Source organism: Monodon monoceros, unplaced genomic scaffold, assembly GCF_005190385.1.
Source record: "Monodon monoceros isolate NGI ecotype Baffin Bay Population unplaced genomic scaffold, NGI_Narwhal_1 Super_Scaffold_4, whole genome shotgun sequence".
Classification (NCBI taxonomy): domain Eukaryota; kingdom Metazoa; phylum Chordata; class Mammalia; order Artiodactyla; family Monodontidae; genus Monodon; species Monodon monoceros.
The window spans coordinates 50,033,226-50,059,052 of NW_021703781.1; the positions used below are offsets into that span (position 1 = coordinate 50,033,226).

Genomic DNA, 25,827 nt, shown 5'->3' on the forward strand with positions numbered 1-25,827 from the left:
CATCCCTTAGGAAACAAAGGGAGAAAGAACTGAAGGATTCCTTAAGCATGTCATCAGTGGTGCGTCCAGTGTTTTATCTGTTTACATGAGGACATGGTTATGAGGGTCACAGTAGTATGTAGTGGAAGGCCTGTAGGCATTTTGCATTTGGGGGTTTGTTGCCTGTTCAAGTTTTAGCTAACAAAATGTTTTGTGCTAATATGTGAAATAACAGTATTTCTTTGAAAATATTCCATAACTTTACACAAAGTAAGAATAACCTCTCAGCTTTGGTCCGAATTTGTAACAATATTCCCATGATCATTCTCATAACGGAAACAATACGACTGCCCGTCAACTCCAGATTCTTGGGCTCCTGATGGGGTTTGCTGATGGAACACATTTTTTTTTTTTTAATAAATTGATAGGAGCCCACTAACTTACTTCGATTTTTAAAAAATGACATACAAGATCATTACACAATCATACCTCATGATAAGTCGATAATGAAGCAGTTGAATCAGTTCAACAATTCGATTAAACAAATATTTATTGAGCACCTAAAATGTGCCAAGCCCTGTTCTAGGCACATGATCTGCCTCTTTGGGGCATGTAATAGAGCTGGGCTGGTAAAACACCCATTGCTGGTCCATGCTTGCTGGGACACAGTAGAGATGATAAGGAGCCCATTTTCAGCATCATGTGTTACTTTTTCACTCTCTACCTAACTATGAACGTGGCCTGCAGCATCCACAGAACTCCAGCATCTCCTCTGGGAACCAGAGCCACTGCCTTCCCTCCTAACATTGCCTTAGATGATAAAAGGACACTTGCTTTAAGCAAAGAAACGTACTTGGCTCCCTAGCGTCCTCTCCCCATCAGACATACAAATTACTAAGACGGAGGAAAAGCAATTCTAATAATAATAGCTTTATGAGAAAATAGAGGGCTTAGCTGGATTTTTGAAGCCATCTTTAATTTCTCTCTAAATCTTTTTCCTATTTCTAATTGTCTTTGTCACATGTAAAAAAGTATCCTAGAAATGACAATTTCAGTGAAGAAGTGAGTTTGTTAAACCATATCTTTGCATCATGACTTACAGCATTTAACGCTCTCAAGCACCCACTAGTTTGAATGATCTCATGATGTAATGGAAACCATTCTACACAAAGAAAACAGGTTCAGAGAAGTTAGATCACACCAGGGTGAGAAGGAGACAGCACTCAAGTCTTACGGCTTCCAGGTCAGTGTTCTTTCCACTACCCTGTGCTGGCCAGGCTGGAGTTGCATCAGTCTCCGTGGCTTCTCCCACACGCACCGTGGGAGGTGGTGAGCAGGAGGAAACGTGGGCAGCCTGCTGAGTGTTGCCGTGGAACTTCATCACATGGTTGGAAGGACCAGGAGTAAGGGGTGCCCCATATGCAACTTAAAATGTATATGACAGGGCTTCCCCGGTGGCGCAGTGGTTGAGAGTCATCCTGCCGATGCAGGGGACACAGGTTCGTGCCCCGGTCCGGGAGGATCCCACATGCCGCGGAGCGGCTGGGCCTGTGAGCCATGGTCGCTGAGCCTGCGCGTCCGGAGCCTGTGCTCCGCAACGGGAGAGGCCACAGCAGTGAGAAGCCCGCGTACCGCAAAAAAAAAAAATGTGTATGACAGCAGGCAATAGAGACATGGGGAACGAATGTTTAATAAAGGCTGGTGGAACAGAAGCACTTTGAAAAAAGGAGGAGAAATTAGAGGGGAAGCATTTTCTGATGAGTGGAGTACAGCAAGTTCTCCTTTATATGCCTCTGTTGGGAGAAGAGTTTCGAAATGAATGAAGTACATCTCAAAAGATAACATATTTCATGTATCTAGGCTTACCGGCTGCACAGCAACACACAGTGCAAATTTACTGATTGACGAAATGAATTCAGTGTGCATTGAATGCAAACGGACACTGGCATAGCTGATAGATTTGGGCTATAAGTATTTCCATTTAGTTACTTTGTGGAACTAGTAACATAAGCAGTTTGCCCATGAAGCTGCAGTCTGTTACCTCTGGTCTTACCTGCCTGCCTTGTATGATTTTCTTCTCTTCTGGGCTCTCAAGCTGTTAGGTATCTTCCTGTGGTCAATATGCTGTCCTCTGACACCTGCTGGATTTGAAGTCAGACAAACCTGGCTCTGACACAAATTAGATGGATGACCTTCAATGGCTCATCTGAATTCTGTAAACCTCTATGCCCTAATTTGTAAAATCTATGAGAGGAACTACCCTGCTTGACTCAAAAAGATTATCATGAGACTCATGCCAAACATGTAGACAATATGTAGAGAAATGCTTAGTAGACTGTAAAGGAATACGCAAATGAAGGTTATTGTTATGGTCATAATCTGTGGCTTCTAATGTGGCTGAAAACGGCTTAAACATTAATAAGCCCTGAGTAAAGCTCTAAGGAGTGCTCTTAGAAGTAATTCCCAGTGCATGGTCATTGGGATATTTTATGTGGCAACTTAGAACTTCGTTTTTTGTCTTGCTTACTTACATCCTAGCTTTCAGAGCCCTGAGATTATAAATTATGTCATGTGAATTAGCACCCAACCCCACTCCCCGATTGGTTAAATATATTATAATCAATGCAATGACATATTATGCAAAATCTTTAGGAACTGACATGAAATGATGATCACAGTCTTTTTTTTAAAAATAATCTTATTTATTCTCTCCTTGTTTATTTATTTATTTATGGCTATGTTAGGTCTTCGTTTCTGTGCGAGGGCTTTCTCTAGTTGCGGCAAGTGGGGGCCACTCTTCATCGCGGTGCGCGGGCCTCTCACTATCGCGGTCCCTCTTGTTGCGGAGCACAGGCTCCAGACGCGCAGGCTCAGTAATTGTGGCTCACGGGCCCAGTTGCTCCGTGGCATGTGGGATCTTCCCAGACCAGGGCTCAAACCCGTGTCTCCTGCATTGGCAGGCAGATTCTCAACCACTGCGGCACCAGGGAAGCCCTCACAGTCTTTTAAGTGGAGAGAAAAAAGGAGTTGTAGAATAACATAGGTACTAGAGTACAGTCTCATTTTATGTAATAAAAATAGACAATGGCTCTCTCCCCTTCACGCATAATATGATGGATGGGGTCAAAACAGTTCAGTTGTGTAAATTCTAGGGACCACGACTGCAAGCTTAATGAAATGATTGGGGCAAGGCTGTGTGCCTGGCTGGCGAGTAGCCTCAGGAGCCAGTCCTTTCTGGTCCTGGCTACAGTTTGGCGCCACCTGGTGACAGTTGTCCATTTTGACTTTAAAATCAGTGGGGGCTATTCTAGGTCCTGGGGCTGGCTGGACTTTCCAGGACAATGACAGTGGTTCTTGGAGTCTTCTGGTTAGGCAGCACCATTTCTGTGGCCTGATCTGAGATTAAGCTAGAATGCTGAGGACTGGAGGGCCTTCCTGCCACATCCTCACTTCCTGAGATGGGCTTCCCTACTGCTCACTTGCCTTGCCTCCCCCTTGCGGAAGACAGCTTTACATAACCTCATTTGACAGGGGCCATTTGACGATCACATTATATCTAAATTCACATAATTCCAGGGTTTCTTTGTATATATTTATTCACATATACAAAAATACATTTGTATATCCATAGCAGATGGTTAAAAGGATATGCAACCTAATAACAGTGGGTTTTTTTGTGGAGAATGAGATGGGAGAGGTGGAAGAGAAAAAGAAAAAAGGTAGAAATGGGAAGTTTGCCTTTTTATTGATATATTTCCTTACCGCTTGAAAATTTTTTAAAAGATACATATGTCTATAGATATATCTGTGTATGTAATATATAATTATATATGTAAAATTCACTGAAAGCCAGCCCACCAAAAGCCATCTAACCTGATGACCAGTTCTCATAATTATTGAGAATTTTGTCGATATTCCTTTCGATGTGACTTACTTCCAGTCATTGTTTTAGCCTTTCCACTGTGGGTTTTGTTCATCCAGCCTGCCTGAATGCCGATTTTGCATGTTTCACGTTTCAGATGTCTAGCATTTCTTAAGTGCTCAAGGTCTGTGGGGGAATGGGTAGATTTCTCTTAAATGTATTTATTGTGTTCTTATTTGGCTTTTAGTAATTGGCAAAATGGCATATTGTCTTTTTACAAATTTATCTCTAGCTGATTTGGACTCAAAGGCCACAGCTAATAGGAGCAGATCTACTGGCTTGTTCTGGACCAAACCTTATCAGCGTTGTCAACATCAGCAGAAACTTACAGTACTTTCCTCCTCTTAGAAGAGATGCAAATCCTTTTAGAATAGTTTATGAAATAGTAACTAGCGTATGGAATATAAAGCTAAGAAGTTGTTTCCACGTTACCAAGATCCATGTCAAATTTTTGCTAGGCTTTTCTTTCCTTATTCTACATCATCTTACCATCTACTCAGACTTTTCTTCTTTTTTAACATAGAACCTGGAAGAGAAGAGCATCGTTCAAGATGACAAGGAGATGATCCTGAGCTCAGAGGAGGAGAGTTTCTTTGTCCAAGTGCATGACGTTTCTCCCGAGCAACCGCGAACAGTCATCAAGGCGCCCCGCGTCAGCACTGCACAGGACGTCATTCAGCAGGTGAAGGCCTCCCCTTCCTCACCTCAGTCCTGTCCTCAGTGTGAACTATTGGGACAAATCAGATTTCAGCTCCCTTTGTGAATGAGGTTTTAGAACAAAGGGGACCTGACAAGGGAGAGTGTGCCTCTTAAGGCTGGGAAATACTGATTCCTCCAACGATACTTGCCCAGTATCTACTGTGAGTCAGGCTCTCTCTGAAGCCTCAATAATGGATCTAGAAGGTGGCTCTGCAGAGCGGGAACGTCATCATCCCAGAAAGGCCTAAGCCAATACTTAATGGCCATCTCTCAGGGATCCTTCAGAGGACATGCAGGAGGCCTCCTCTGACCCTCTCCCCTCCTCTGGTCATGCTTCTCTGTGTACATGGCTTCAGAGAACTCTGTTTCCTTCTTTTGAAGCCCTGTTATGGTTTGCGTTTATTAAACACTCACTTGAGAAGATAGCATAACAGTTACCAGACTCTAGATCAGATTGCTCCAGGTGCAAATCCCAGCTCTACTTCTTACTAGCTCTGAGAGCTTGGACAAGTTATTGAACCATCTGTGCCTTAGTTACACTGGTGTGCTGGTAAACTGGCTCACTTCAAAAAAAAAAAAAGGCCCTCCTGATTTTGTAGCATTTGCCAGTTTCTATCTTGTAAATCCTCCCACCACATCTGATTCCAGTGGACTCCAGCACAACACCATGTGCAAAGCTACCATGCAGATAACATGGAGATAGTACATTAGCACTTTCCTTAGAGTTATTGTGAAGATTGAGTAAATATATGTAAAGCACATTCGCCTATTACGACACCTAGCACACGGCAAACACTACTTAAGTGCTATTTGCTATTCTTATTGCATGATAGTTTGGTTAATATTAGCCTCTTTAATAGACCTTGAACTCCCCAAACTATATACAGTATCTGGGACATAGTAAGCCCTCACTAAACATGTGATGAGTGAATAAATGCATAAATGAAAGATAATCTTGTACTAAATGAGAAGTGAGACCAGGTAAGTTCTAACATCTAAGACTCTGAGATGAAGAGGGAGCCTCGTGGAAAAAAGAGGCTCCCGAGGGTCAAGATTCTGTCCCTGTCTGCATGACCTTCCATCTCTACCAGCTTTGGTGGATGCAGAAAATCCAGTTCAAGTCCTTTTTCTGTTACTTACTAGCTGTGCATCCACTGGAATCTGCCTGACCTCTGTATGCTTAAACTTCCTTGTCTGAAAAATGGGCAGAGTAACACCTAAATCATGGACGGTTGTGAAGCTAAATGAGGCAATGTGGGAAAGTTCCTATAAGCTAGCTACAACTACGAAAATGTATAATGAGAAGTGGGATGACATGATCTGAAAGACCCCCTCCATCTCTTAAAGTCTGGTATTTTCCCAACTCAAAGTCTCATCTACAGTGAAGCAGGCGTTGGAGATAGTGTGTCTTTATTCAGTTGATCATAACTTGTCTTTCAGACCTTATGCAAAGCCAAATATTCCTATAGCATCTTGAGCAACCCGAACCCAGGTGATTATGTGCTTTTGGAAGAGGTGGTGAAAGACACTGCCAACAGGAAGTCTTCTACCCCAAAGTCCTCCCAGCGTGTCCTTTTGGATCAGGAGTGTGTTTTTCAAGCTCAAAGCAGGTGGAAAGGTGCAGGAAAATTCATCCTTAAGCTAAAGGAACAAGTGCAGGTAAAGTGCAAGGCTATTTTTCTCTCTTCACAAATTATTTGATATTCGTAACTACAGTGTAATCAAATTCAGGAGCTAGTGAAATCTAGGAGAAAGTTCCCGAGTCAAGGAAATTAGTCGGAAGAATGTTGTTTGGCTGTTCGCACTGTGTGGAAAGAAATGTCTTCCCCTCTGAGCTTCCACAGTCCTGAGAGGGGAGTCCCTCAGCCCTGCTTTCCAAAGCTCTACTTACTAGAAAGGGAACAGGAAAGGGCTTTTTCTGATAGTGTCATGTGATTGGGGACCCTGGCTTTAACCTAATACCAATGGAAGATTCTCGTTTTCCACAGGCATCCCGAGAAGACAAAAGAAAAGGCATCTCTTTTGCAAGCGAACTCAAGAAGCTCACCAAGTCGACTAAACAGCCCCGAGGACTCACATCACCTTCTCAGGTCTTGGCCTCCGAAAATGTCCAAAACAAGGAGGAGAAATCTGTGGGTGGCTTGTCCTCCAGTGACACGATAGACTATCGACAGTGAGCAAGGGTAGCACGTTTTACCCAGGTATTCTGAGTCATTGCACTGTTCTGAAACGGGGGGGTCAACTTACACTACTTTGTAAGACACAGTCTGTACACTGTCGTTTGTCTTTTCCAAGAGGAGGATGTCCCTGAGGCAGGTAGGAATGGTACCCTGAAGGAAAAGGGCTCTGAAGACACACATCACTTCAGCACTGATAATTTTAGATCTCCTTATTTTGTAGATAACTAAAGGCCCCAAGAGGACAACAAACTTGCCCAAACTACAACAGCCTTATTTCATCAGACACAGAACTGTCTTAATTACTGGTAACTCACATGAACATTCTTGAAGGGCTGCTATGGGCCACTCAGCTTTTATTCCTTTGGATTTCTAGTTTGATGTTCTTCTAATTTAGGTCTGATTTACTCTCAACAACCTCAACTTCTTCTGCCTCAATTAAAAAATGAAAATCTGGCATCCAGGATGTAATGATTAAAAAGAAAGCAAAATGACATAACAGCCTGCGGTAAATCATGCCTTTGGTTGCCAGCTTACCGCTTGGTGTTCACATACAGAGTAAATGTCATTCTATCTTAAAACAGACTATTTATATGGAACCTGAATTTAAAAAAAAGAAAAAGCATGTGAGGAAACCAAACACAGATTTCTTGTTTTCACTTAGTTTCTTAATGAACCCAAGGGATTATTAACGCCCACCTTTCACCTGTTCCGTCACAGTTCTACGATTTAAAATTCTCAAGAGACCACCTGCACAGTGAAGGCGTTGTTGCTATACCACAGAGCTGCATCATCTGTCTTCATCACAATCAGATATTTGTAGAAGCTCATAATTAAAGAAGTTATTAATATCTCTTGACAGGGCCAAATTTGACTTATAACAGCCCCAAAGAAGGCTGATACATTGAGCCAATGTTTAAGGAGCAACTCCTAACACAGTTGGTGCCCCGTATACACTTACACAGAAAGCTCTTTCAAAACAGCCGAGGCTGAATACAGGAAACTGCCTCCCCAGAACTTCGGCACAGCCCGTTATCTTGGGTCAGGGCTTTTTAGGTTCTGTAAGCAGAGACTCATCAGGAAGATTCCACATCACATAGCATCAGGGGAGAGTGACTATGCAGAGAATAGTGAAGCCCCGGGCTGTTCCAGACTCTGAGACGGCTCAGCGCCCATTTTCTGTTGCGGTACCTCTGGTATCCCATTTTTAAAGTTCAGACTCACTTCCTTTCCTGCCACAGTGCCACCGAGACAGGCAGTGTCTCCGAAAGCCCAGTGAGCTTTAGGACTAAGTACCATGCTAAGCCTCTCCAACTTTGGGAAAGTGACAGTGGTAGTGGGTGTGTGAGCACACAATAAAGACAGTGATCAAAATTTCAAATATTGTTTTCCATATCAAGAACCTAGCATCAAGTAAATCACAGGTGTGATAATGTTATGCACACCTCTGTATTATAACCTCCGTAATGACAGAGTGAAATTACACTCTGCACATAAAGAGCCCTCAGTGTGCCAGAAGATTAATAAGTACGTAAGAATACAACTCCACTAGAAATTTGACTTTAAAATAATGTGCCTGCTATAATGAGCATTACTAGTTGCTTATATTTTAGGAGCGTAGGGAGGGTGGTGGTGATTTAGACGATTGCCTTTGGACTCAATTTTCCTATAGTAAGCAGATATTCAGAATCAGTCAGTTGACCTCACGTCTTTCACTAAACTTGGGTAAGCTCTTTAAAAATAGCCATTGAGGGACTTCCCTGGTGGTCCAGTGGCTAAGACTCCGCACTCCCAATGCAGGGGGCCCAGGTTCGATACCTGGTCAGGGAACTAGATCCCGCATGCCACAACTAAGAAATGAATGCCGCAAGTAAAAGATCCCACAGACTGCAACTGAAGATCCTACACATGGCAACAAAGATCCCTGTGCTGCAACTAAGACCCAGCGCAGACAAATAAATAAATAGATAAATATTTTTAATTAAAAAATAAAATAAAAATAGCCATTGATATAATAGTAATAGCCATTGGTGCATCTATGGGAATATAGATCCCATGTTATTAATTTTACAAATGGTGTTTCGAAGAAAGCATTTGTGAAAAAAGAAGGGCCTTTCTGTATATGCTCGTAAGAAAAAAAGTTTAACATTTTTATTGCTTTCTGAGTGATATATTTCATGTTATTTGTTCTGAAATATTCACCTCTAAAGTTTCAAGTTACCTCCTAATAATAATCTAAGAATTTCTAAACAAATAATTAACTTACTCAACTAGTTGACAGAAGTCCACCTTTTTTTTTTTAAAAGCTGAACAGTTTAATTATGGTTTAAAAAAAAAAAATCTTTCTAAAGAATGTGATGTTCCAGGGCAGAAACAGCCTAATGTTCCACCTCCCAGGAACATCATGTTCTACCACTGTGAGTTTATAGGAAATAGTCTCTCCCCCAAATCCAGTCACCAGAGCTTGGGTTTCTGTTGGTTGAACAACCTTAAACCTTGCTACACTATGAACATTTCTGCTCCTTCACTTTAAAGAGACTAACAAGCCTATGTATACAATTTTACAGGTGAAGATCTTTGGGCAAGAAGTTATAAAGTCAAGAATGAACATGATGGAAACAAATATAACTTCCTTATTTTCATTAGACTTAAACTGGAAATTGATGATTTCTGAACTTGCGATATGAGGTCCACACTGAGGTCAAGCAAAATGGCACAGGGCTGGCTACCAACCAGTTTCCTGATGAAGCAAAGAAGCCCAGCAGACTGCCACTTTACATGTGTCAACAGTTGGAAAAACCATTGCTAACCTTGCAATAATTGACTTAGAACAAGGGTCAACAAACTTTGTAAAGGGCTAGATAGCAAATATTTTAGGCCTTATGGGCCATATGGTCTCCACTGCAATGACTCAACTCAGCTGTAGTGCAAAAGCAGCCATAGACAATACATACGTGAATGAATGTGGCTGTGATCCAAGAAAACTATATAAAGACACTGAAATTGTAATTTCATACAATTTTCCCATGTAATAAATATTCCTCTTTTGATTTTTTAAAATCATTTAAAAATGTAAAAACTATTCTTAGTTCAAGAGCCATACGAAACCAGGTGGCAGGCTGGATTTGGCCCAAGGGCCATAGTTTGCTGACCTGACTTAGAAAACTGGGAACAAGATGCAGAGGTATGAGAACAAGCAGGCTAGTTTAGTCATACATTTTATGGCTGAGAATTGGAAGATTCTGGGCATTGCAAGTGTAAATATGTCCTATAAGATTCATTAAAAATTAATTCAATTTAGTTTCTATATTGTGTACCATTGTGAATTCTGTAGTATTTCTTTTTAGCTACAGAATGATGTTGGGTTTTTTTACGTTCATTGCTTATATATTCACAGACTTTTGGTTTCCATAAAATGAAGTTAGAATAACGTATATCTACTGAGTTGTGACATCTTAACAAGAAACTTAACCATGTTTTTAAAGCAAAAGTAGATTGTTGGTGTTTATTTATTTTACTAGGTTGGTACTGACATTGTACCTATATATTTATTATACATAGCTTTCTTGATATTGCTTGCAGATTAGAAGAGTTAGTGATTCTATCTCACTATTTGAAGACAAATCTCCTAAGAAGAAAATGTATGCTCTGAATATCTGAAACAGGCCAGAATTTCATGTAACTTGCCATTTAATGTAAATTATTTTAAAAACCTTGCTGTATAAAACTATCATGTACGTGTAGAGGATTCTTCTTATTCTTGGCATGAAGCAAATTATGATTTTTAAAATGAAAGGTGTTCCTCTAAGTAAAATCCAAATTTTATCTTTCTATTGACATTAAAATTTAAGATGTTTTTCTTCAAATTATAAAACACACTAAAAATCCTAACCTTTGCTTTGAGAAGTTTTTCACCATAAAAAATGAATAAAACAATCCCCAAGTTCTGCATACGCTAACAGAAGTGTTAAAAACACACGGCCCAGCTTTCATGTTACTGGAAGTTCTGACTGAGTCAAAGCTTTAATGCTAGAAGAGCCACATTTGCTTGTCAACAGAATTCAGGCTATTCCAGTTTGATGTCATTTGTACAGTGCTACAGGTTTCTTTTTAAATCAAATAATCAGTCTACAACAAATGTACAATGCTGCCTCATTTTTTTAAATATTCCAGAAACCGTAATCAAGTTTCTCTAAACTAAGAGGCATTTCTTCCACTGGTTGGGCTTACTGTGTCATAAAAATTGGGTTACTGGTCTAACTGGCAAGAGTCAAGATGAAAACTGTGCAGAGTAGCGAGATGGAAAGCAAGACTGGTCTCACTAGGTTTATCACTTGGCCTTCACTCTAAGCCCTGCAGCGCCCCACCCCATGGCCCTTAGCACAAAATCTGAAACTTACCTTGAGACTGCAAGGGAGACTAGGTTTAGCAAGTGAGTAAACCCAACCTCCGGCCTATGTTGCAACCCAACTTGATGGTTCATTTTGAGGTGAAAGGACACACTCTGCTGTATTTGAGTCTTGGGGACTTTAGGGGGGACTACTCTACTATTACAGCTAACCAGCACAACCTGGTGTTTGCCAAAAGTAGGAAATTTTGATTTAGAGCATCTCTGAATTATACAGTTATATTACTATAGCAAATGAAAGAAATTATCCCATTTAGAATGCATCTAAAATAGTCACCCACACTATACCCATTACTACTTCATACTTTCCATACCATTAAAAATTTGGGTAGCAAACCTTCATCAGTAAAGTCGATGTGGAAAAGAATCTAAATAATACAAGCTGGCTGCAACCCCCACCAAGTGGGAGAAATGAAGGGTATGGTGCCCACAAGCACGCAAACCCCAGGCCGGTTGGAACCAGAAGGTTGATGATGGTGACTCCCACTTATGTCACCATCAACCAATCAGAATGTCCATGAGCTGATGGCGCCCTCTTTGAACCATTACTGTAAAACTCCTCACTACCCGCTCCAGGTCGGGACACACAGTTTTGAGGGCATTAGCCCCCTGTGGCCCCCTTTGCCTGGCAAAGCAAGAAGCTGTTCTTTTCTACTTCACCCAATAAACAAACAAATATGCAAGCTGTATTTACTACAAGATTTTGAAAAAAAGTATTTTTAAATGCTTCACTAAAAACAGAAAGGAGCATGAATTCTGTTAGGTGGCGCCACTTTTAAGATTATGATAGCTGGCAAGAAAAGATTAGAATAAGAATCCAATGTGATGTGTGATGCTGGAAAAAACAGATTAACTTCCTCTCAGTCACCTCCTCTGTAATTGTTTGTTTCGCAAATTAACATGAGATTATATAAGGGTGTGAAGGAGTTGAGAATAAGTCTGAGGATAAATCTGCAGGAAGTAACATTATTTGTGCAGAAAGTGCCTTCTTAAAGGAACGTCTCTTTTCGTGTCATCCTTACCAAGTAAAAGTTATTTATAAATTCTCTAGCTGAGGAGAAATATGGAGTCTAGACTCAACAAAAGTGAGTCAAAAGTCAAATTTACTTTCACACACAAGTCTCCCATCTTGATGGCTCTGGAGACACTGGAGGCTCACTAATGAAAGCGGGCCTCCCCTATGGCTCCGTATGTGCTTTTTTTTTAAACACATCTTCCCCTTCCTCTGTTCTCTCCCTTTCTAGTATCTCTGTAGACCTCTCCTCTTCTGCCAGACACCCGAAGGCCTTGCTTAATTCTGAAAAGTAATCAGAGCTTGTGTACTGGCCTGGTAAAACTGAATTAACTAAACCACAAAGCTCCACAACTCTGCTCCCATGCCAGTAAGGAGGATCTTCCTGGCTGGTGTCTGATCTTGAACTTGGCATAGTGAGAGGCAGCCTACACGGAAAGAGCTCTCTAGCGGGCTGCCTCAAACACTTTTAGTTGCTTCTCTTAAATCAGCAGCAAGGCAAGAAGAGGAGAATACCTGGACCCTCCAAAAAGTTGTTAGAAAAGGAGACTGCCTCTTACACAAAGCCCAAACTTGGGTCAACATGATACAGTACATTGTTAACAATTTATATGTTCTCTGCCATTTCTTCCTATCAACTTCCTAAATGCAGTCCTTGCATGATGGCTAAGGATTCTGACAGGAATACCTGAGTGTTTTTGAAATACTGAATCTCCATGATTACCAAGCTGTTCGTACACATCTCTTAGATCCAAAACATACTATGCTCAAGTCTGCCATCCAGCAGGCCTCTGAAACCTTCCCTATTTCAGATGATACAGGTCTCTGAACTTTGAAACAACTCACTCTGACACTGAATTGGGTAATGTTGTGTTCAAAAAAATGTGTGAATGCTCTGACTCAACATGCAAGGGCATGGAAGACTGAGGCTACGTCTTATGCCTGTTATTACCCGACTTCACTTTTAAGTGCCTAGCACAGTGCTAAGCACATAGTAGGTGCTCAATATTTATCTAGTTAAAAAAATAGACATTGAGGCTGTAGTTTATTATAGCCTCAGGGTGTATGTTATTATTAATGACTATAATATTTAGTTCTGAAAATGAAACTCATCAGTACAAGGCTACAGAAGTTAGTGCACAAATGTTTCATCCTCAAATTCATATAGGATATTCAAATACAAGATGTATAATTTTATGGTCCCACTGTGATTCGCTTATGTGTAACAAGGTTAAAAGCATAATACAAGTGTGAAATAGTTGATGAATTTTTATTTTAAAATTGATTTTTCATTTAAACTATAGTTTTTGCTGCCAACGTGAAATATAAATGTATTTGTATATGTTTGGAAAATAAATGATTTGTGACATGTACTGGTCACTTGTGCTCCAATGGCAAAAGACCCCTTGGTCATCTAAACAAATATTCATAACATTCCTGAACTTTAATATCTAAAAAGGGCATTAAAAGCAAGTATTTATATAATGAACCACACATTTCTCACCATTAATCAAGCCTAAAAAAATTGATCTTAAAAACACTTTTTAAAACCACATATAATATGCTAAAAGATTAACATGCATCATTATTAAGCTGATATTCCCCACTCTGCTGGAATGATAAAGGAACTTTCTATTTTCATTTACTTCATGAGAAAAAAAAGAACTTTAAGCCCTACCCTAGGCCAAAATATTTGGCATCTACAGCTTTAAAGAAATAGATCTGCTTAGTTGGACTGCTGTGCATTTTTTAAAATGCTCACTAGAAAGCAGAAAAATGCAGCTATTTTATTCAGCTGTTCACAGTAGAGGAGATATTTATAACCTGGTCATTAAACACTTATTTCATAAGCCATTCCTAGAATATGGCAATAGCTGTCACATAAAATACTGCTTTTTAATTATATTCATAAGAATAGGCATTTCATCTGTTAAAAAAAAATGAAGGGAGAAAAAAAAAAAGCCCCTCGCTGGGTACCCTTTATCCTTAAAACAGAATGGTAAAGAAAGTCTCAGACTTGGTTTTTTCCACCATCACCCTCCAGAGCATGTCAGAAAATGCGACGAACTTCAAAGCGACTAGAATCACACTCAAACTTTCTTTGAAAGTAGCCATGATGAGCATTCTTTTTCACAAATGCCAAATTAGGTTACTTCTTGAAGCATATCGTCCAGTAAGAGCCAAAGAACCGGGTATCCAATTGCAAGCTATTTTTTCTTTTCTCAAAAATTTTCATAAAAATATATACACTCAAATTTAGAATGTTTCTCACTTCCATCATGGTGGTACAATAAAAAAAACACTTATTTCGTTATTAAAAAGTATTTGGTTATAAAGAGTAACTGAATGGTAGAAAGCAATCTCATGGTTTTGATTTTCCTGTGCATATTTTCAGAATTGGGGCAGAACCCTGTGCCACACAAAGGATAATTCTTCCTCCTCAAGAGAAAGTCCTAAATTAACAATATATCTTTATGTGCATCTGCACAAACACACAAATATACAACAAAAGTCCCCTGACTTTTCATTTTTCTATTACCGTACTGATGTTTCCAAATATTTGGTGAAATCCACAGGCGACTGAGTAGCAACTTCACTACAATGTCTTTTGATTAGTTGACTTATCTCTTCACTTAAAAATGAATCCCCTTGTAAAACTTTATCCTGAAAAAATATTACAAGTATGAGTTAAAAGTTTGCTTATGCCATAAGCAAAAGCCAAGCCATGAGCAAAGTTAAAAATGGCAACAGCTGACACCAAACTAACACATGAAAAATAACGACAGGTGCTGGGTCAGGTCTTGGACATATCAGCCATATCCTACATTGAATGAAACAGTCTCCTGACTGTCTCTATAGAATTCCAACCCCAGAAATCTATCCTACCATCAACTCCTAGCACAAAACAAGCAAGTTGAAATCAGGTTATTAAGAGACATATTAATTTAGTTTTTATTTCATCCTTTAAAAAAAATAATGAAAAGTGTCACATACCTTCCTTTTGGAATTTGAAGATTCAACAGGAGGATTGAATGTCATTGCTGCCATGCTATAAGCCTCAAAAAGTTCTGCAGGAGATCTATAATCACAAATATAAGAAAAGTAAAGACACCACCATATCTGTGTAACTTGAAAATATTTAGATTGTACCCACAGAATTAGACTGTACACAGAGAAAACAATTAGATTGTACTCATTATTCTAAACCTAGATATAACATAATCCTGCTTTTGTTTTTGTTTCTTTTTTCTCATTAAAATCTTCTTTGTCCCAGTTTTATTTTCTTCCAGTTTTATTCAGATATAATTGACATACAGCACTGTGTAAGTTTAAGGTGTACAGCATGATCTGACTTGCATACATCATGAAATCAATTACCACAGTAAGTTTAGTGAACCTCCATCATCTCACATAGATACAAAATTAGTGAAATAGAAAAAAAATTTTTCCTTCTGATGAGAACTCAAGATTTATTCACTTAACTTTCATATATAACATACAATAGTTTAATTATATTTATCATGTTGTACATTACATCCCTAGTACTTATTTATCCTATAATTGGAGGTTTGTACTTTTTGACTGCCTTCATCCAATTCCCCCTTCTGGTAGCCACAAACCTGATCTCTTTTTCTATGAGTTTGTTTGTTTTTGAAGTAAAATTGACCTACAACTCTGTTAGTTCCTGTTACACAACATAGTGATGATTTGATATTTCTATACATTTCAAAATGATCACCACGATAAGTCTACTTACCACTTGTCATCATACAAAGATATTGTATAATTATTGACTATATATCCCACACTGTACATTTCATACCTGTGACATTTTGCAACTGGGAGTTTGTACCTCTTAATCTCCCTCACCTATTTCTCTCCTCCTCCTAACCCCCTCCCCTCTGGCACCAGCTGTTTGTTCTCTGTATTTATGGCTCTGTTTCTGTTTTGTTTGTTCATTTGTTTTTTAGAGTGAAATCATACAGTATTTGTCTTTCTCTGACTTATTTCACTTAGCATAATCCTCTCTAGGTCCATCCATGTTGTTGCAAATGGCAAGCTTTAATTCTTTCTTTCATGGCTGAGTAATATTCCATTGTGTGTATATATACCTCATCTTCTTTATCCATTCATCTATTGGTGGGCATTTAGGTTGCTTCCATATCTTGGCTATTGTAAATAATGTGGCAATGAACATAAGAATGCATATATCTTTTCTAATTATTGTTTTTGTTTTCTTTGGAAACCAACAAAACACACCTATATAAAATAAATCCTGAATCCCCATGTTATGACATCATTATCCAACTAAATCCACCTCAGAGAGGTCTGGTATACATTTAGAAATATAGGTCTGGACAAAAAGGCTGAGCAAAAAGCCCTCAAGCTCAATATGATCAAATCCCAACTCAACCAGTTATGTGAACGATATGCAACTAAGTGTAAGTTAGTCATGAGAGCATAGGCATGGAGTCACCTTCCACGGATTTCAATCAGCTCAACCCTTCAGCTGTTTGTCTGGATTGAAAGCAAGGAGAGGCCAATCAGGACAGAATAAATGTCTATACCCATGCATGTAAATGAATCCTTAATGATCTGAGATTGGTTCATATTCTCCAAAGGAGATTGGCAAGGGATGCAATCAGGCTCACATCCCAAGCTCCACTCCCCAGGGGAAGCCCATCAAGAGTCTCCCTTCTCAAGCCTTTGGGATAATCCATTCAACTTCCTCCAGAAAAGGAAACCTCTGGCATAAATGAAGCAAATGGTGAAGATCTCTGACAAAAACATACCAGAAAAGGATTGTGAAGAAGTGACAAAGAATCATTTTCTCCTTTTCCTTTTGAAAAACAAAGCCGGGGTACAGGTGGGAAGTATGAAGGATGAAAGCAGTAAATGGCCATTTTACTATTTAATAAGAGCAAAGGTTATCTCTATCCTACCCAGAAGGAAAAGGGTTTACAGGAAATTACAATATATGTCTCATTTAGGAAGGGATACATCTGACTACTGCCTTGTAAAAATATAGACCTGTTTCGTCAAACCTCTCAGTATTTCAAGAGAAGCTGGAAATGATTTTTGGCGAATTCTTCCAATGTTTAAAAGATACCAACCAATTAGATTCTTGTTCAAACTCTGAAGAGGCCAGAAAATCTTGCCTACAGGTCACTTGTCTGTGATCTCTGATTTAAAGAAACCAGTGGGCTTGCAAAGGAGGGGAAAAATCTGCAACAAAATATTAATTCTGAGTGATGGGAATATTACAAGGGTGTCATACCATTTTCTCTTCTTTTCTGTATAACTGAAGTATTTCCTAGTTGACTTTGTGGGGGAAAAAACGATAATTACTACTGTTTCAACTTCTCTGTACGAATTTTTTTCAGATCAAAAAGTTGTGGGAAAAGAAACTTCTTTTAGAAGGACGCTTTTCCCCATCTGGAAGTGTGTAAGGTGAATGCTGGAAGTGCCAGTCCAAACTCTCACAGGTCGGGGGCACTGAACAGAGATGGCTATGAGGGCCAAGGAGAGAAACTGCTCCCTTCTGGGTGGCAGTGTTCAAAGCACTTCTTTTCTCTCCCTCCTCACTTCTCCCTTTCTTGTCCTAGCAGAACCATTTGGAGAGGGAAAAAAAAAAGCTTCTGTGGATGGACTCATGGACCTTCACATAAAGCAAATATGGCATCATCTTATTAAATGTTGAACCTAAGTAATGAGCATATGGGGATTCACTATTCTTTCTACTTACCTGTATGTGTGAAACGTTTTATGACCAAAAAAAAAAAAAAAGGTTAAGTAATTACTCAAAACAAACTAACAAAATCACAGTCAGCAATGTTTTCTCTTTGGAATAATTCAGGAATATGAAGTGGACCAAGTCCAGATAACCAACCAGCACTTTACATTTTGAAATCTATTACTTTGTAAAACAGACTTCTCATAGTCAAAACAGCTATCAACTGAAATTTGCAGTTCTATAATAAGGCAATGCTAATACTACCTTCGGCTCAACTCTGGTTTGAGTGCTTCCGAGCCTTCGGAAGGGGCTCCAGCGATGAGGTGAGCTGCAAATCTTTGCACTATAGGATGGTAATGTCGCTGAAGGGGAAACAGGACAACCATATTTTATAAGACACAAGCTATACTTTAATAAACATTAATTTTTTTAAAAAACCACATATGCATATGTAATTCATTACAACCACATACCTACAGAAAAAAAACAGTATCTTTGCTCACAAGATTCCAACACAAATCTGTTTGATGACCAAGTTCACTGAAGTAGCTTAGTCTTGCTTTTACAGTATGAAAAGAAAAATCAAAAGGCAATTTCTCTTTCAGAGTGAAAAAAGTTAGTTTACAACAGGTTTCCTAAAACATATTTCCACTATAATGCTGCTGCTGTCCGCACTGTAGGATCACAACGTAGGTGAAACCCTCTTGAGACTGGCGGGCGGCAGGCCTCTGGAAGTCCCCCTGAATAAGACCCAATACAAATGTGCCTGATAACATACCTTCTATTCTGAATAGTGTCAGGGAGTGACTTCAAGAAATCTCACCCCACAATACTGAAATCACTTTCTGCTTCCTTAGAAAATGCATCTCAACATCTTAATAGTAAGAGCAAAGTGAAATGTACAGTATTTAGACAGGAATTCTATGAAAGGCAGTCCCAGAACAAAATATGTTAAGTTCTCTGGCAATTATAACTACTTGGGGGAAAAACTGAAAAAGCCCTCACAAAAAGGGGAGGGGGGGCCTCTTACCCTCAGTGCATGCAATTCCCAAAGAGCAGTGTTCTGAGCATTGCAGTACTCAGGTTCATCCAGCTCAGGAAGGAAAACTCCACTACCCTGAGATTCATTGTCAAACAACAGATCTGTTTTGGGGAAAGTCTGCAAAAATGTCACATAAAAAGAAGGATTAATTAAAGTAATATTATTAATTTTAAGAATGTTATTGGATCCTGTACTTTTACATAATTTGATTTTACAGTTACATAAGAGCTATAAGCACATGCACTTTATACCTAGTTTTAACTTTTGCAATTTAAGTTTATTCCACAAGAGAACAAAAGAATATTAGCTTGCTTTGAAAAGAATTAATTTTATCTTGCAAAAGAAAACAGATATTCTTTCATTCAGCAACCCCACTTTTAGGAATCTTTCCTATAGAAATAATTACATCAGATACACTTATAAGAATATTCACTATAGCATCATTTATAATAGCAAAAAAGGAAACATCTTACATCCATCAAAAGAAAAATGTAAAGTGTAAAAGCCAGACTGCCTAAATTTAAATCCCATCTCTGCCACTTACTAGCAGTGTCATTTTAGACAAGTTTCTTAGTCTCTCTAGACCTCAGTTTTCCCCATCTATAAAATGGGAACAATAAGAGTAGCTACTTCACAGAGTTGTTATGAAAACTGAGTTAAGTTTTGTAAAACATTGTAACAGTGGAATTCACACAGTAAGAACTATGTATTTGTTAAACCAATAATCATTAAAGAGACCAAGTAGCTGTATTTGTACTGACACAAAATGTGTTCATCACCATTAAGTGTTAAAAAAGAGTTGTAGAACAATATTGTATATCATAATCCCCTCTCCATTAAAAAAGAAAAAAGTTTTGTTGTTTGTGTGTGTTTAGGGTACACATTTATAAATGAATTTTTTTAAGTTTCCTGGAAGGATACCCACCAAATCGTAAAAATGGAGAGTGTCAGTAGGGGTGGAGTGCTTTCCTTTTGTAATTTTATGTACTTCTTTTATCACCTTAACTTGTTACAAGTGTGAATTACTTTTATAATTAAAATAATAATGTAAATGGAGGAAAAAAATGTGCATCAAACAAAACACCATTGTTGCACTGTAAGAACTTAGCTCTATTCGTTTGCATCACTACTTACATGCATTAATATTCTGTTAGTTGCTAAAATGCCAATGCTTGAATTTGGAAGCACATGAAGAGCAAGGGTACAAAGGCGCTTGATGAAGGCAAGGGCCCGCTGCTGAGAAACCTGCTTTCTGCGCTTAGTCAGCATGACGTCAAGACACTGGAGGACGATCTCAACACCTTCATTCGTAGCACCTAAAACAGCAGATATACCCTTTGGGGCTGTTCTCATTACTTTTTCATTATGCAACTTCACTGAACTTTGGAAAAATCCAAGAAGAGCCTGTTGCACCTGTCCCACATCACTTCCCTATGGAAACGATGAAGCAGTGCCAGACTGCTCACACAATAATGTGAGTTGCACTGCATCTCCAGTCAATTCCAAAAGTTCTCTCACTCCAAGTCTCACTTAAGGTTAAATACAGATGTGTAGCACTGGCAGGCCAGCATTTTATATACCTGCTCCTATTTCTCAATTTTCATTGACTATAATTCCAGTCACAAAATATTCTTAGAAGATAAAGATTTATTAAAGACACATTATCTAAACATACATACCTGCATGTAACTTGAACAGTGTTTTGTAAAGATGTGTATAGAATTTCATTGGATCAATATTCAGAACATCACCTTTGAAATGAGAACAAAAATTAGGTATGTTAAAGCCTCCAAAGGCAAAGAAAACAAAACTTAATCAAGAAAGTATCTTACCTTGCCCAGAAAGAACATGAAAAGCAGTCTGGACACAGTGAAGACTTTCTTGATAGCTTAGGTCCTTAAAACGAAGAGGAAAAAAAAAAAGGATATTAAGAATAATTACAATTTATATCTTAAAAAGTAATTCATTAGTAGAGTTACTTACACCAGACTCAATGAGAGAATGTAGAACTACTAATAAATCATCAAAAAACTCCACATTTATAAGGTGAGCAAACCTAGAATCAAACAAAACTTAGTTAAAAGGTAACCTAAAAATAGACATAAAGCAGTTAAAAATTAAACCTGACTTTAAAACCATATTTTCAATATTACTTATTTCAAAATGTTAGCTATGATGGAGATGATGGTGATTATTGATACTTTTCATTAATTCAGACTGGCCTCTTTGGACAATTCATCCACGACTGGACACTATACTCAGCAGGAATATATGAGGCGCTAAACAAACTAAATATATTTCAAAAATACTCCTACCCAGAGAAAGAAGTTGCTAAGAGCAAACAAGTTCTCTGAGTCAAGTTGACCAGGTGTCCAACAATGTTCTAAGTCACAAAGGAGTCAGCAGTTACAGCTTCTAGGAAAATGGGGCAGGAAGAAGGAAAGGAGGAAAGATTTTGCTATTAGTTAGAAAATGGACCCTATGAAAGCTTTAAAAAGAAAAGAAAAAATCTTGGAGCTAGCGTCTAGTTCAGGCTCAGCAATTAATTACCTATATAATCCTAGGTAAGAGCTGACTGTCCTGGCCTTCTATTTTGAAAAATAACTGAGATCATTCAATAGAGTTAAAGAGAAAGAATCATGTGAGCTACTAAATGTCAGAGGGCTCTGTACACTATAAAATATCAGGCACCGAAGTAGTTAAAGTCAGAATATCTCTTCAATATTAGTGCAAGAGCCTTTGACACTGTAAATCTTAGAAGAAGAAAGGATCTCAGAGGTCATATATTCCCTGTGTATTGGTACAACCTTTTTGGGAAGTAATACGGCAATATTTATCAAAATTTAAAATGATCCTACTCTTTGACCTAGCAATATGTGCACACAAGTACATTGAAGATATTTCCAGTGTAGCACTGGGGACTGACCAAATAAAGTGTTAAATATCCATGACATGGAGTATTATGAACTTAAAAAGAAAAGTGGGTCTATATGTGCTAACATAGAAGGATACCCAGAATAACTGTTTATCCAAAAAAAAAAGGAAGTTACAGAACAGTATACATTTATGTGAAAGATTCAATTTCTATGAAGGAAGGCAGATGGGCAGATTTACATACTGATATAGGAAGGAAGGGAACTTGTGATCTTTTAATTTTTAATTGCATTATCTGAATTCTTTAAATGAGCATGTATTATTGAAAATTTGTTTAAATAAACAAATTGGTCATTAGAACTTCCCTGATGGCACAGTGGTTGAGAATCCACCTGCCAGGGCTTCCCTTGTGGTGCAGTGGTTGAGAATCCGCCTGCCAATGCAGGGGACACAGGTTTGATCCCTGGTCCAGGAAGATCCCACATGCCGAGAAGCAACTAAGCCCATGTGCCACAACTACTGAGCCTGCGCTCTAGAGCCCGTGAGCCACAACTACTGAGCCCATGTGCCACAACTACTGAAGCCCACGTGCCTAGAGCCCATGCTCTGCAACAAGAGAAGCCACCACAATGAGCCCGCACACTGCAACAAAGAGTAGTCCCCACTCGCCACAACTATAGAAAGCTCATGCGCAGCAACGAAGACCCAACACACAAAAACAAAAAAGAAAAAAAGAAATTGATCATTGAAAAAAACAAACAAGTCCTACCTAAGGTAAGAATAACCCCTTCTCTTTGAACCTCTGACCAACCTCTCTTTCAATGACAAGGACCACACTATCTTATAAGGCAAAGCATCTCATCACCAAATAGCTACAGTCATTAGAAAGTAATTTCTTCTACATCGAACCAAATTTGCCTTTTCTCTATCTTCCAGACATTAGTCCTATTTCTAAAGCTGTGCTGTCCAACGCAGCCACTGGCCATTAGGGATTTGAAATGTGGCTAGTCCAAACTGAGATGATGTGCTATAATGTAAAACATATATGACTTTTAGAAGATACAGTATGAAAAAAGCCATGCCAAATATCTCACTAATGTTTAATCTCATTAATGTTTTGACATTAATGTATGTCAAAATAATATTTTAGATAAAATGAGTTCAACAAAATATATTTAAGTTAATTTCATCTGTTTCTTTTTCCTTTCCAATGTGGTTAACAGAAAATTTTAAATTTCATATGTAGTTCACACTATGTTTCTATTGGATAGCACTGTTCTACAGGACAATACCTCAAATAATTGTAGAAAACTATCCTGACAACCATTATTCTGGCTCACATCCCCCAGTAGGTTCATTAGTGTTGACAGAATACAAGAAGACCTATCTTAAGAGAAAAAGATTATGCAAGACTAAAAACTGACTACAGAACAGAAGGAAAGCAGAACTGAGGGATGAACCCTAGGGACAGCGAGAACTAAGTAATAAGTAGGAGGAAAGAGTTAGCGAAGGAGATTTTTAAAATAAAAGGTTTGAGATGAGAAAACCAAAAAAGTGTAGTGTTATGAACAGTTCCAAGGAAAAGCTGGTGACAAATAAAAAAGGAATGAGAACTAAGAAGGACACCGGGTCATCATTAGTGAACCCTGTTTAAAATTCACGGTTACCTCGGTCTTACTGATTTAGAAAGAATCTAAAAGGCTTCAACCTACACAGCCCTTACTTGGCAAGACCTTCCAGAACTGCTGGCAGGAGAGGTGACCTCTGGGCCTTCTTCAATATTCTAAAGTAGGTCACAAACACAATATTCAGAGTCTCCGTGTGCTGCAGAACAGACAAAATGACTTCAATATAACCTAGTATACTTTCTCCCGAGTTACCACAACTACAGCTTTCAAAACCCAACCTTTTCTGTGCTTTCCCATCACTCCCCACTATTCAATCTTAAGAGCTTCAACAAAGCAGAATGAAGATTCACATCCTGTGATTTCCTAAAACTAGCATCATCGATCACATTTATCATTTCTTATACATCATGTATCTAAGCCTCATGAAATAAACCAAAGTCATACAACCACAAGTTGAAGCAATAAATCTCTAGTTGAAATCATTTAACAAAACATTTTAAAAGCATGAGAAAACGTGAAACTGCCTACCAGTTTAAGTTTTTTCTCAGTACTCTCCGAAGCTTCTGCCTCCCGAAGCTCTCTCTCTAGTTTCTCTTCTGCTTTCTTCCACTGAAAATAGATTTAAAAAAAAGAGTATACCACTGAATGAAAAAGCTACCTTCAGAGAGGCATTATGCCAATATTATGAAACACACACAATAATACCACAGACCGTCTACAAATATAAGCAAAAATAGAAAAATGGATAAGAAGCATCCATAAACCAAATTTATGACAGTGGCTGCCTCCTATGAGGAAGGGAGAAGAATGGGACTGGAGAAGGGACAAAGGGACTCCAACTCTATCACCAATGGTTTCTTTCTTTTCAAGAAAGAAACTGAAGTATATTAGTATTTGCTCAATCAGAATGGTAAATACATGGGCTATATTATACTACTCTCTGTAGTTTTCTGTAATTTAAATTTTTTCAAAAAAAGAAAGAAAGGAAGGAAGGACATGCTGAGCCCAGAAATAATTCTTATTGTTTAATCATCTATAATGTGGAAACCAGTCATCAACAATGCTTCCCAAACTCATTTACATACAATGCATAAAACCAGACACTATACATACAGAAATTCAACAGAAAACCAATTTTTTTCCATCCCTTATGCTGTTAGAGCAGCAAACAATGGTTGCTAAGCTGCCTGAGACACTGGGGACTGACTGAGGAATGGCGTTTCCTTCCCTCACATGAAGCTGTTAAAGAGCTGCTTATTGGGCCTTTGCTTCCCCACTAGCCACATACATGCTGTTCCTAACAGGCACATCCAACGTATATGAGGATAGTATGGTATAAATAATTTAAATATTTACCTTCATTTGTTAACAATCATTAAGTCTATTTTGATATTCCTGGCTTATTTTCAAAATTTATTAGACACATTCAAAGATGGATCTCCCTGGAAATTATTTTTTCCTTTGTTTTTATAACCCATTTGAAAACCCTAATAAACTGTTTAGAAATGTTTTGAGAAGTGATCATAATAATGGTGGTGGTGGTAACTAATGTGTATAAAGTGTGCCCAGCGCTGCACACTCTAAGTGCTTTTCCTATGTCATTATATTTAAACTACACAATCACCCTGCAAGGTAGGTGCTATTTTTAGCTCCATTTCTCAGAATATTAAAAAAATGTTTCCAAAGTCTCATAGTAAATAAACAAAAGCCTGGAATTTCAACCTAGTTTTCAAATACAAACCAACAGAGAAAGTAGATTCAACTAAAACCTACTTTGTTGCCAACTTCACATGAATGCATCCTTTCTGTTAAGGAAGGAATCTGTGTTATCACGATGAATCTAAGCCAGCATGGGGACTTCCCGGGTGGTCCAGTGGTTAAGACTCCGTGCTTCCAACACAAGGAGCACAGGTTAGATCCCTGGTCGGGGAACTAAGATCCCGCATGCCGAGTGGTGCGGTGTGGCCAAAAAAAAAAGCCAGCACAGCAAGAAAACCTTTTCATCTACTGCTCTCTTTGCTAATGAACTGTTTAAGTTGATTTAATAAAACACTTCTTTGCAATAACTGGAGAAAATAAAATTCTCTAAATATCAGATTTTTAAATATTTATATCTTAACTATGATTTTTACCTGTGCCTATATTATGATTTTAATCTAAAATCAATTAAAACAAAAAAGGAAATCAATCAAACCTTTCTCTGCATTCTTGATAGAGTTTTTCTCTTTTCCTTGAAAGTCATGAACTTTTTTTGTTTATTAATATCCTCTGTATCTTTTTTCACTTCTACTTCTTTGATCCTTAGGCACAAGAATGTTTTTAACATCTAGTATTGAAGAAAACACAAATACA

General features: G+C 38.4%; 2 protein-coding genes across 6 annotated transcripts in view; one reads left to right on the top strand and one right to left on the bottom strand.

The window, feature by feature from the left end:
- Window positions 1-14,158, top strand: part of PLCE1 (phospholipase C epsilon 1) — a 318,800-nt gene extending 304,642 nt beyond the window's left edge. For 2 of the 3 annotated variants that reach the window (XM_029245177.1, XM_029245179.1), the window contains 4 exons: window positions 4,425-4,583; window positions 6,041-6,259; window positions 6,589-6,801; window positions 9,345-14,158. In XM_029245177.1, the coding sequence (XP_029101010.1) occupies window positions 4,425-4,583; window positions 6,041-6,259; window positions 6,589-6,777 (567 nt within the window). In that variant the 3' untranslated portion in view covers window positions 6,778-6,801; window positions 9,345-14,158. Of the gene's footprint in view, window positions 1-4,424; window positions 4,584-6,040; window positions 6,260-6,588; window positions 6,802-7,000 lie in introns of all 3 variants that reach the window. The other variant, XM_029245178.1, reaches the window with a different exon arrangement.
- Window positions 1-25,827, bottom strand: part of NOC3L (NOC3 like DNA replication regulator) — a 45,215-nt gene that overhangs the window by 1,964 nt on the left and 17,424 nt on the right. Inside the window, exons 11-23 of one of the 3 annotated variants that reach the window (XR_003797029.1) lie at window positions 25,670-25,801; window positions 24,004-24,084; window positions 23,571-23,671; window positions 20,957-21,029; window positions 20,806-20,869; window positions 20,653-20,724; window positions 20,108-20,289; window positions 18,962-19,090; window positions 18,196-18,293; window positions 15,192-15,276; window positions 14,737-14,861; window positions 2,033-2,117; window positions 1,603-1,772 (exon numbers count right to left, since the gene is read on the bottom strand). Coding sequence is in view for 2 of the 3 variants with exons in the window: in XM_029245182.1 (XP_029101015.1) it covers window positions 2,096-2,117; window positions 14,737-14,861; window positions 15,192-15,276; window positions 18,196-18,293; window positions 18,962-19,090; window positions 20,108-20,289; window positions 20,653-20,724; window positions 20,806-20,869; window positions 20,957-21,029; window positions 23,571-23,671; window positions 24,004-24,084; window positions 25,670-25,801 (1,164 nt within the window). In the remaining variant the exon portion in view is untranslated. Of the gene's footprint in view, window positions 1-1,600; window positions 2,118-14,736; window positions 14,862-15,191; window positions 15,277-18,195; window positions 18,294-18,961; window positions 19,091-20,107; window positions 20,290-20,652; window positions 20,725-20,805; window positions 20,870-20,956; window positions 21,030-23,570; window positions 23,672-24,003; window positions 24,085-25,669; window positions 25,802-25,827 lie in introns of those variants that run through there. The other 2 variants (XM_029245182.1, XM_029245180.1) reach the window with 2 other exon arrangements.